General features: G+C 39.7%; 1 protein-coding gene across 1 annotated transcript; it reads right to left on the minus strand.

Annotated features, from left to right (window-relative positions):
* Nucleotides 1-10,080: 10,080 nt before the first annotated feature.
* Nucleotides 10,081-11,454, minus strand: LOC137714861 (scarecrow-like protein 18). Its single transcript, XM_068454018.1, has one exon. It carries the CDS (start codon nucleotides 11,452-11,454, stop codon nucleotides 10,081-10,083), a length of 1,374 nt encoding a protein of 457 aa, XP_068310119.1.
* Between the last annotated feature and the right edge of the window lie 976 nt (nucleotides 11,455-12,430).

Genomic DNA, 12,430 nt, shown 5'->3' on the forward strand with positions numbered 1-12,430 from the left:
TATTCTAAAAACAAAACCAAACAAACTCTCGTCTTTCTCCAATGTGGTTAGATGCACTAAAGTCAAGATTACCTACAACATATCGTAAATTATAAAGTCAAACTATGGACAACTTATAAATCATGTATCAGTATAAAAGTACAGTTAACCGGTTGATTTAATAAAGAAAAAAGTAGAAACCAACCACACACACATGCACTGAAAACTCAACGCAGAGAGTGTCTGGTCTCTGCTCTTGCTTTAGCTTGCAGTGCACGGCCAGCCACAATATCCATCCCTACCCCCCTTTGGCATATATAGAATTAACCCCACCTACGTCCATCCCCATCCCACCATTCATTATTTTCTGCACTCCATCCACATATAATATGAATGTAGTTTTTATATATATGAATGTATGTGTGTGTGTGTGTGTAAACTGATAGCTCTGGTTGTAGTAATATTAATCCATTTATATACATACGTACTACAAACCCTATATATATATACTGATAGCTCTGGTTGTGGTAATATTAATCGATTTCTATACATACGTACTACAGACCCTAAAGCAAATTAATTACACGCGCGCGCGCACATATATATATATATAACACGATTAGGGAGAATCTTGTCTGTCCCTCTCCTCTAGCTGATCCTCGTCTCTTTCAGTGGTCATACCTTGTATATACTTTCACTAGCATCATTCCCCCCACGCTTCATTGATTCATTACCATCCAAACTCTCTCTCTCTCTCTCTCTCTCTATCTCTCTCTCTCGTTGTAGGAAGTTTGACGTGAGAGAAGATATGATCAGATAACCATTGATTTCCTGAGCTTCAACAGTTACTATATAGAGTTATTCTAGGGAGACCAAATTTTTTAAACTAATTTTACAGACTAAATAATGTGATTGTAGATGATTGGATTATTAATTAAATGTCAATTAACGTATTTGTTTCTTATTGATGACATATTATTTGGTTTGAAAAATTTTATCTCCCTAATATTACTACTCTACTTTATGTTATTGTGTGTGATCTCCATGGACAAGTATTCGCTAGGGTTAATATTACTAATAGTGATAAAGAAGGCCTGACAATAGTGTGTTGTTCTTGTAGATTAGCCAGCTACTTATACTGTTATACATCAACATCCAAATACTCACAACTGATGCACACCCTGACGGTCCCCAATCTTCTGTGTGTGTGTATAATACACACACACACACACACACACACACACACACACACACACATATATATATATATATATATATATATATATATATATATATATATATATCTATATCTGATCGACAACTTGAATTATTGTACCATATGTCCTTGGAGAAAATAAAACAAAATAAATTTCTACAATGCATGGTGTATGTCTCTTCAATGCACATCATATTACGACTTCCCTACCCAACACAAAAGAAGAATTAAATTAAGGGAGATGATTTGCACAGGTCTTTCACAAACTAATTTTTATTTTTAACCATTAAATTGAATAAAATAAGTAAAAATAATGATTAAGACTAAATAGAGATGTGTAGAAGGTTGGAATAACGTGTATTTATCATTTATCTAAAAAAAAACCCTAAATCACTGGGAATAGTGGGAAAAAATAGCGTGTGCATGCTGTGGAAGAATCAGGTATGTATTCAGTGGACGGTGAGGTTGGGGACGATTTGACTATTTTCCTCAAGTTAATTAGTGTAAGAAGTAGGTCAATATGCCTCGAAAATTGAAAACAGATTCTTAAAAAAAAATTGATGCATGGAAGAAGAAAGGTAAAGAGCAGCTAGCCGGTAAATGCTGTGAATAAGTTGAAGTTATCCTTTCTTTCCGCTCTCAGCTTTCTCTCTCCGAATCACTTAACAGACACATGCATAGAATTGCTAATAAAACATATGCATAGGATAAGTGGCATACAATTTCAAGGCAAATTGGACGCTTAATTTCGATTTGTGCAAAGTGTTTTGTAGGTAGCTATTCCATAAAGAAGATGCCCACTAACCAGAGACTTGTATATAAAAATAGGGAATATGCAATGCTCCACGAATAAGAGGCATTTTTTTTTTGAGCACCAGATACCATATCATAAAAGGCCTACAGAGAGGCAAACAAACATACAATAAACAAGCAGTGACAAGGGGTAAACCACAAAGACCCCTCCACCAAGTAGAGGCGTCACCCCCAGCACCACCAAAACAAATTAATGAGGACAAGGTAGTCCGTCATTATTCAATACAAAGACCAACGAAGATGGGGGCCTAACGACCCAAACGACATCACTCATCTCCGTAAAACCACCCGATGCAATCTTGTGAGCCACGCCATTAGCAGAACGGGGCACCCAAGACCATCGGTAATCAAGGAACTTCCCCCCTAGCTGTTTAACCCGAGCCAGCACCAGGAATGCCTCCCAACTACCCCTAGACAGCGAGCTAGATAAACAATTAATCGCTTCAAGGGAGTCTGACTCAATAATTACATACCTTACTCCCAACTCTTCACCGAGCTGGCACACGTGCAACAACGCATAAGCCTCCGCTGCAGCAGCAGAAGGAGCAGATATAGCATACCGCGCTGCAGCCACGAATTTTCTCTCCATGTCCCGCGCAATCAATCCAACAAATCCCATCTTTGAGGCCTTGGATCAACTAGCATCCACATTAATCTTCACAAAAGGAGCGGCCGGAGCACACCACCGCGCCACCTGGGTACCCCTCCTCCCGTCACCCCCTCCCCTAACCCCAGCCATTGCCTTAGCACCAAAAAACGAGCTCATAGCCTCAGAAACATCAGCCAAGACTTTTAAAGGGTTAACAGACATCCCTTTGAAAACAAAATCACAACGAGCTTTCCAAATACACCAACATGTAAAAACAATATAAGATTGTCTCCACATTGTATCTCCAAAGTTGCAAAAATTCGGAGAGAATACCTTCTGAATCCAGTCCAGCCAAGACGGGAGAGAAAGACGATCCAATTTATACCCCAAAGCCCCACCAAACCAAATTGGCTCAACCCAAGAGCAAGAAAGGAAAATGTGCTCAATGGTTTCATCATGGCAGCAGCAAATAGGACACGTAGAGGTCAGAGAGGACCGTCGTCGGTGCAGGGCTTCCCGAGTAGGAAGACAATTGTGCACCGTAAGCCACAGGAAATGTCGCAACTTGGGGGGCACCTCCAGCTTCCAAAACGCCTTGGGAACCCCACGCACAAAAGGCCGACGCTTGTCCCTCCTAGCCAGTGATCTACCTTGCAGCCATCTATAACCCGACTTGACCGAATAAGTACCATTCTTACTCAAATCCCAGATAAGCCTATCATTACGACTTAGATCCCCCAGAGGCGTCTCCTCAATAGCCTGCAAAGCCTCCCCCGATATGAAAGGCTGTAAAAAGCTAAGATTCCACTGCCCCGACTCCGAACAGATAAGCGCACTGACCCTTAAACTGGGAGTAACCGCAACCTGGCCAACCGGCACCGGATGTCCAAGGGGCAAGGATGGAAGCCACCTATCCTGCCACACCCGCACCTCCTGACCGCCCAAAATCTGCCAATGGGAACCCTCCTTGATCACGTCCCTGCCACATATGAGGCTGCTCCATGCCCAAGAAGCCCGACCACCTTTCTTCGCATCCCATATCGAGCCATGGGGAAAATACCAGGCTTTAATCACCCTAGCCCACAACGAGTCCGGTTCCGTGATTAAACGCCAACACTGTTTAGCGAGCAGAGCATCATTAAATTCCATAAAGTTTCTGAATCCTAAACCACCCAAGTCTTTTGGCAAACCCAAAACCTCCTTTGAGACCCAATGAATCTTTTGGGCTCTCTCCTTGCAACCCCACCAGAATCCAGCCACCAACGCATCCAATTCCTGATAAACGGCGGCGGGGAATTTGAAAATGCACATTGGGTACGCCGGAATAGCTTGGATAACAGCCTTAATTAAAACCTCTTTACCGGCACGGGATAGAGTACTTTGTTTCCACCCTTGTAGTTTTTCCATTACTCTTCCTTTCACATAAGCAAGACCACGCTTTTTCGACCGGCCCCAAATAGCAGGGACCCCCAAATAGGTCCCCGGATTGCTAACCACCGCCATACCAAGGGCATTCCCCATCTGATCAGCGTTCACTTTCGGAACATTTGCCCCAAAGAAAACACTTGATTTCTCCAAATTAACCTTCTGCCCAGACACCACACAAAATTTGTCCAGCATATGTTTCAAATTCCTGCAGTTTTTCACATCTGCCCGCAAAAACAGAAGGGTATCATCCGCAAAGAAGAGGTGAGAAATCACGGGTCCGGATCCACCACTCTTAACACCCGCCAACCTACCTTGGTCCACCGCACCCTGAATCAGTTTGGAAAGAACTTCCCCCACCAAAATAAATAAATAAGGAGAAAGAGGATCCCCCTGACGGAGACCCCGCGAGGGAGCAAAAGACTCTCCAGCCTGCCCATTTAGGAGAACAGCGAACTTGACAGACGAAATACATCCATTAATTAGCGATCTCCAACTACTGCTGAACCCCATTCTTTCCATTACCGCATCCAAAAAGTCCCATTCAACCCTATCATACGCCTTCTGCATATCCAGTTTAATCCCCATTTCAAATCTGTTCCTGGCTTTCCTTCCCTTCAGATAATGAAACATCTCATGGGCTATGCCAATGCAATCCTGAATTTGTCTACCCGCCACAAAAGCATTCTGAGATGGAGATATGATTTTAGGCAATAATACCTTCAACCGGTTAGCAAGAATCTTTGACAATATTTTGTACGAGTAGTTACACAGGCTGATAGGCCTGAACTGCGACACAAATTCCGGATTAGGGACTTTGGGAATCAGTATTATATTAGTCTGATTTATCAATCTCGAACCCGCGACGTCCTGAAGCAACTCTCTGACCAGAGCCGAAACATCTTCCTTCACAATCTCCCAGTATGTCTGATAGAAGATCCCCTGGAAACCATTGGGGCCGGGAGCCTTAAGACCTCCTATATTCCCAGCAGCCTCCTTTATCTCCTCCTCCGTAACCAGTGCAGTTAGCGCCTCATTCATTTCTGTCGAGACCGAGGGATTAATGCAATCTAGCAGCGACCCCCAGTTACGTTCCCCTGCCGAGCTAAAAACTGAAGAGAAATGATTATCCACTAAATGGCGCACCTGAGACGGATTTTCCACCCAGTTCCCATTCTCAGCCCTAAGCTTCACAATCTTATTTCTCCTACGCCTCTGAAGGGTTGAAGAGTGAAAAAACTGAGTGTTTGCATCCCCCTCCCTCAACCATTTTACCCTCGATCGCTGGCACCAATAACTCTCCTCTTGGAGTCTTAACTCATCAATCTGCCGAGATATCTCCCGAATAAGAGGCATTTTGTCTTCTGACGAATTTTCAAAATTGGTTATAAATTTTGAATTGTGCAATGACTTTTTTTTTAAGAATAAATTCTATTTTGATAAGAGAACGGATTTTGTACGTAACTATAAGTAATTGGACCACTCATCATATATTAAATGATTTATAGTGGAACTTCAACTTCTTTCATGATATCAGAGCAGGTTATCTTATGTGTGAACCAACGGCAACACGTGACAGCTCCACGTCACCAAATTTGTGCGTATATTAGGCTTGAAAATTCGTTACACGTGAGAATGTTGTAAAGGTATATAAAAGCTCAAGATGTCTCAAATATTGCCACTTGTCAACAGATTAGGCAAACAGTTGTTAAGTCTGTTATACATGGTTGCTTAGTCTGTAAGCAATGTAGCTTGTGTAAATAGGATCCTTGTAATGAACTGTGAGTTAATGAAGGGGATATAACAGAAAGCTGATTCTCTCTCTCTCTCTCTCTCTCTCTCTCTCTCTCATTTATCTCTCTCTAAATCTCCATTGCTGCACTGCACACACTTCCTTCTTCTACTTCATATCTATAAGAATGTGTTAAAGAATGAATCTCACATTGATAAGAAAATGGATCTTGCATGTGCTTATATGTATATATGTAATTAGATTACTCTCCAAAATGAGGAATTATTTTTGTCTATTTTGTATATTAAAAGCCTTTGAATTGGTTACATGTGTTATATTTGAATTCCTCTCACTAATCAGTATGTTCACGAGTAATGCTACACTTATCACTTAATTATACCATCATTTATGTCATCTCAAATAGAGAGGGCTCGCCAAAGCATGTGGGTCACATCTCTATTAGCTAGAGAAATGGTACAACTAGATAGTAAAAGTAGCACTTTTGTATGTTATAGTAATACTACTGTAGCACCAAAATTTGCATTTCCTTGCAACACACGGGAAAAAAAAACATTTTCTAGCGTTTTTGTTTTAAAACAATACTAAATGTTTAGCTTTTTTGTTTTAAAACAATACTCTTAAATGTTTTAGTTATAAAAGTTATATCTTCTAATTATTCACTAAAATATAAAAATGGTTACAGTTATTAATTAACTAAGCATATGATTATGTAACTCCAGTAGATTGTATTTAGAATTCTTATGTGATCTAGAAGATCTTATTCCCATAGATTTGTATTACTTGTGAGGCAAGCAAGCTTACTATGTTTACTATAAATAAATACAAAAATGATGAAAATCAACATCACATAAATTACCCAAACTCTCTCTTATGTCGCTGCCCTTCTCTCTCTACCTTTAGTTACATTTAGGCCACAACAAAAATAACTTATTTTTGGTTAGTTATTAGGGAATCAATATCATTCTTATGGAAACAAGTTAAGGACGTCGTGCCTTTCACACTCGTTTTTATGCATGTACACTTCTAATGTATTTATAATTTTTGTGTTGAATAAATCAAAAGAGAATAGAAGAACGAAAATAAACATGAGTTTGTATGAAACCTAAAAAGGATGTTTGTGTTTTTTTTTTTATGACAACAATATCGTTAGTGAGTTAAATTATTAGTTGTTAGGGAAAAAGAAAATCGGTAAGGATCGAACCCGCACTAGAATACATAAACATCAATCATTTCTTTACAAGCAAGAAAACAAAAACACTGGCTTTTATAGCAAAACCCAATATAAAAAAGGAATACATAAATTTTTTTTTTAAATAATTAATAATATCTATGTAAAAAATTTATAATGCTCCGAAATATAGAATACTATTTAACTGTTGAATTTTTGTATTTCTAACCAAAAATCTAATAGTAAAGCAATCCAAAATATATATCCGATACTATTTTTTTTTTTTTAGTGGAGAGAATAATTGAGAGACGTGTGATAGGGCCGGGCATCAACTCCCAAACATGTCAAGAGCTAGCAATGGCTAAAAAAAAGGTTGAGTTTTGTTTTGTCCAAACAAACTGAACACATTGGCCAAAAGGTTAGTCTGAATCAGATGGAAATTAAAGATGGATGGATGGATGTCAATGCCATGTTGCCACCAACCCTAGCTATAGCCCTGAACCTGAACCTGAACCTGATTCCTCATCACTCAGTCATGCATATATGCCCCAACACGCAAGCCCAACCTTAAGGGAAGAAGCTCTTTGCGTTATTGCTATGCCTTGTAACCATCGTATCACTCATGTCAGTACGCAACCAACCAAACTAGACATAGAACTTTTCCGTATAATTAACATACCTAGCTAGAGCTTCTATATCAGCAAACCATAGTTTTCATATCTAATTTAATTTTTTTAGTTAAATGGATGGTCTATTACATTTCCATTATTTACATAAATTCTTAAATTATGTGTGTGTGTGTGTGTGTGTGTGTGTGTGTGTGTGCGTGTGTGCACATTCTTTCTGAACCAATATTACCTACAGACATGTATGTAAGCAACATTAGGGCAAGGTTGACGACAAGCAAGGGCAACGTCTTTCTTACTAAGCAACATTAGGGCAAGGTTGACGACTAAAGAAAGCCATATATTAGGGAAAGGTGGATATAGAAGGCTAGATAGCTCGAAGGTATCATTGTAAGTAGCTAAAAGATTAATATATATCCCTAAATTTACTTTAAGTTGAAGGTTCATTAAATCTAATTTCCCTTTTGGAAAGATATACAGGCGCGCGTGTGTGCAAGGAGATAGTGAGAATTAATTTCAGGGTTAGGTTAATTGAAGTGTGTGTTTGTGTGTGTGTGTGTGTGTGTGTATTAATAAAATGGGCAAGTTTGACAAAAAATAATAATAATAACAAGGGCAGGCTAGGTAGAGGAGATCATATATTTTTGTGTAAATAATTTAGGGTAATGCTAAAAAGACTAAATTTGCAAACTAAATGATGTGTCACCAATAAACACATCAATCAACATTAAAGTAATAATCTGATCATTAACAACATTATTTAGTTTACAAAATTTAATTTAAAAATTTAGTCTCCTTAGCATTACCCAGTAATTTATAAAGAGATTAATTAAGTGGTCCTTAATAACAAGGAGAGGACAGGAGAGATCCCTAGCTAGGCAGGTTTTGGGACGTATGGTGATAGAGGAGGCAAAGGAGAGCATGATATGGTCTGTTTTGAGAAATTTGATGGTGTTGTTGAGGGGACAGACGGCATAAATTAGGGCAAAAAATAGTGCAAAATCAAAAGACATCGACAGGCATATACGGCTACTTAGTGCTATGTATATGCTCTCATGCACTTCCACGCCTCTTTAATCAATCTCGCGAAAGCACAACAACATTCATTGGAGGAAGGGAGACAAAGGAATTTTGGGGAACAAGGAGTGGTTATTTGCAATATTTTTACTACTTTAATTAAACAATGCCCCTCTTTTTTTATAATTTATGTTAACAAAAGAGAGAGATGATCTTTAGGTGTCCAAGGTGGGAGTGCATGATAGATAACTGATCAAATCAAAGTCTTTGGCATTTCATCCAAAAGTGAAGTACATAATTATTAATTAATTAGCATTAAAAAAAGGCATCTAACGAAGTAGCATATGTATAAATTAGTGGCCAAAATACTGAGTGATTTTTTTTATTTTTTGAATAAATGATATTATCTTTGACAATAATCAAACTTAAGATCTCTCACTTACAAATGAAGATGAATATCACTAGACCATAGTACTAAATGGCTAAATACGAGTGATTCTTTGATTTGAAGTTTTAAAAGGACGTGCATTATTTAATTGTAGCCAGGAGTGAAAATGCATTTAGCTAAAAATTAGTCCTATCCTTCGAGACTCAAACTTCGGAGAAAAGTAGCATATAAACTAGCTATATAGGGTTATATATACACGGAGACAAACAACCCCCTAGAAGAAAATGATGCTTAAAGGAGTTCAGATATTGAAACTAGCTGATATATCATAAAAGTCAATACTCAATAAAAAGAGGGAATTAGATGTGCTCCCGTTAACCCTTTAATTTGTTTGCTTCCAAATTAATGGCCAGAGAGGAATTGGTTACACAATTGATTACATAATTACGCATAAGGAAAAAGAGGATCTTAATTAAGGGGATAAATCCCAAAAAATATAATAAATTAAATAAAAACCCAATATTTATGAGATTCATATCAAACAATAATTCATGATCAATTTCAGTCTCTAAAGAAAGAACAAACTGTGATATTGGAAAAACTGATCAGGAGCTCCCTCTAGCTGTGTGTCTTCAGTTCACATGCAACGTCCACAAAGATTCACCCTACTCTTTGCATGTATGCTTAGGCTGATCAGCTGAGTAACTAGTTAGGAATTTTAGGAATGTTTAGAGATAGGCAGAAGAATAAGGGAAAAAGAAAGAGTACTACTCTTCTCTTTGAGTAGAACAATTCAGTGAGTTCTTGAAAATACTTTAATGGCAGCTCTTGCTTCATAAATGCAGCTTTTTGTACATATAAAATCCTCTCTATATATGTATATATAGATATAAAAATATGATAAAAAGACAGCGGTGGATTGCCCTGGTAGAAACGGTTTTTCTCTTTAACTTACTTTCCAGCCCGATTCAAACCCTCCCTCTCCTTAATCTGGCTAATAAGAGTAGTCATATAGAGATGAAACAAGAGGGAAAAGCTCAAACCCAGCTGGCAATATAGCTGAAAAATCAATCAGACACATACATTATGTGTATATATATTTGTAATTAGTGCCAAGAAGAAACAGAGAAAAGGGGACGATTCTGCCAACCTAAGAAAAAAGAGTCATTGAGAATCCTCAGCTGGTAACCCTCAGAAGGATAATGAAGCCGCAGCAGAAGCTTCGCCTGCGAAAGCGCAAACGGACTCAAAGCCACATTCTCAAACCCCGCCCTCCGCAGCACCACCTCCCAAAAGGTCTCGTACCTCTCGTGCCGCTGCTTCCTCTTCTCTCCTTCGACTCCCACCACGTCCTTAACCTCCCTCCCGAACCACTCCTCCACCGCCAGCCTCTCCCGGCTGTTGGGCGGCAGCGTAGCCTCGAGGGACTCAAAGACGGCGCCGTAGTGGTCGAGAGCCTCCACGAAGCGGTTAAAAAAGAGGGGGTTGTTGTGGTTGGCTTCTTTGTTGGCGACGGTGAAGACTTTTGGGTTCAATGACTTGATCTTCTGGAGGAAGAGGAGGAGGTCACGTGAGTCGTCCGTGACTAGGGTGTGGAGGTAGAGGACGCAGTTGACGGCTAGGGCTTCGTTTTGGTGGAGGCCGAGGGTTGAGGGGGAGATTAAGTCCGACGGCCGGGCTGCATTGTTTAGGACAAGGGGGTGGAATTGGAAGGCCAGGCCGAGTGACTGAGCGAATCTAAAGAGACGCTCACCGGTTCGGAGGAGGAGGGTGAGGTCGCGGCCGGTGGCTGTGATTCGAAGCGTGGGAGGTGGGTGGAGTGGTGAGTTGTAGGAACGCTCGACGAGGGCCTGCATAAGTGGGGGCCACTGGACGCCGTGCATGATGTCGAAGTCAAGGATGTGGATTGAGAGATGAGATGAGTCTATGGATTCAAGGATGGCTTGATTGGCCGTCAAGTGGCTAAACCGGATGAATGGGGTTATCTGGTTTAGGGTTAGGTAACACGAGTGGAGTGTCTCCTCGTTGTCGTCCTCCTCCTCGAGTAACATCGGCGGAAACAAGTAGTTGGAGGAGGAGGACGCGGACGCACTGGCGGCAGTTGTGAGCGCTGTCATTGGGCCGATAGTAGTGCGAGAGTAATTAGGGTTTGTATTGAGGCGGAAAGAGAGGGCTTTGACAAAATAGTGGGTTAATCTTTCGGTGGAGTCTCCGAAGGGAGAGGAGTTTGAGGATAAGAGAGAAATGAGGCGGTTGGCGGAAGGGAAGTCAAGGTGGGAAATGAGCTCGGCGCAGGTAATGAGTAAGTGGCGGAGGTGGGTTTGTGAAATGTCTGGAGATGTTGACATAATCAATGGAGGCTGATCAGAAACGTGGTGGTGGTGGTATAGTTGTAGATCTGAGATATTGTTGTTGTTTGGGTGGTTTTGATGATCTTCTTTTTCTTCTTGTTGGATATGGGAAGAATTGAATGAGCCCATGAGCAATCAGTTGTCGGTGATGAGATCTTCACGCGAATGATCACTAATTATATATATTCTGATTGATCAGATGAGCTTTGAGCTTAGGTAGCTAGCTGCTGCTTTCTTTAATAACTTGTGATCTGCAGGCGCAATCATATATAGCTGTGGCAATAAGTAGCAGCAGCAAACTGTGATACCAGGTATATTTGGGGAAATTGGTCTCTCTTCCCTCCTCTCCCTCTCCTTGCCTACACAAATTAATATATATAATACTAGTTAAATAGTTACGTAAGAAATTAATTGCACTCTGGAAACCTGGAGCCTGCTCACAAGGGTTTGAAGAGAGATATCATTTGTGATTATGGTTTGGAGAGAGTTATCATGCTCAGTTTACAACGAGATTAAGTAATAATCTAAATTGGTAGACTAAATTAGCAAACTAAATAAGGAGTCACCAATAAAATGAGCACATTTATTAACGATTAAGTAATAATTCAATCATCAACTTCTATGTCATTTAGTTTACAAAATTTAGTCTACAAATTGAGTCTCTCTAACATTACTCATGCGCTAATCATTCGTTTGAACTCGCTTCACAAAATATATGAAAAATATATATCATACGATCAGATCTACTCTAGGAGATATTTTTCAATGTGACCGTCACACGAGATGGTACACCACGTGTTCCTATCAAACGGATTTTAATAAGATGTGATCTCATTATATGTTATGCTGCTGGGAGCAGCTTTCTATGAGGAGGATTATCTACCAGAAGCTGAAATGCTTGCAGTATACAGTAACAGTGTCATTGTACACTGCATTACCCTCTCTCTTACAATTATTGCATAAACTTATTTCTGTTCTTGATACTTTTTATAATGATTTTACGATATATATTGTACTTGCATATTACTAACAAGCCCAATATTGTTCTAGTTCCTGATAAATCCGATGACTGCAGAGTACCTACATTATGATACCTTAATTGTAC

The sequence above is a fragment of the Pyrus communis genome, chromosome 14 (genome assembly GCF_963583255.1).
Source record: "Pyrus communis chromosome 14, drPyrComm1.1, whole genome shotgun sequence".
Classification (NCBI taxonomy): Eukaryota; Viridiplantae; Streptophyta; class Magnoliopsida; order Rosales; family Rosaceae; genus Pyrus; species Pyrus communis.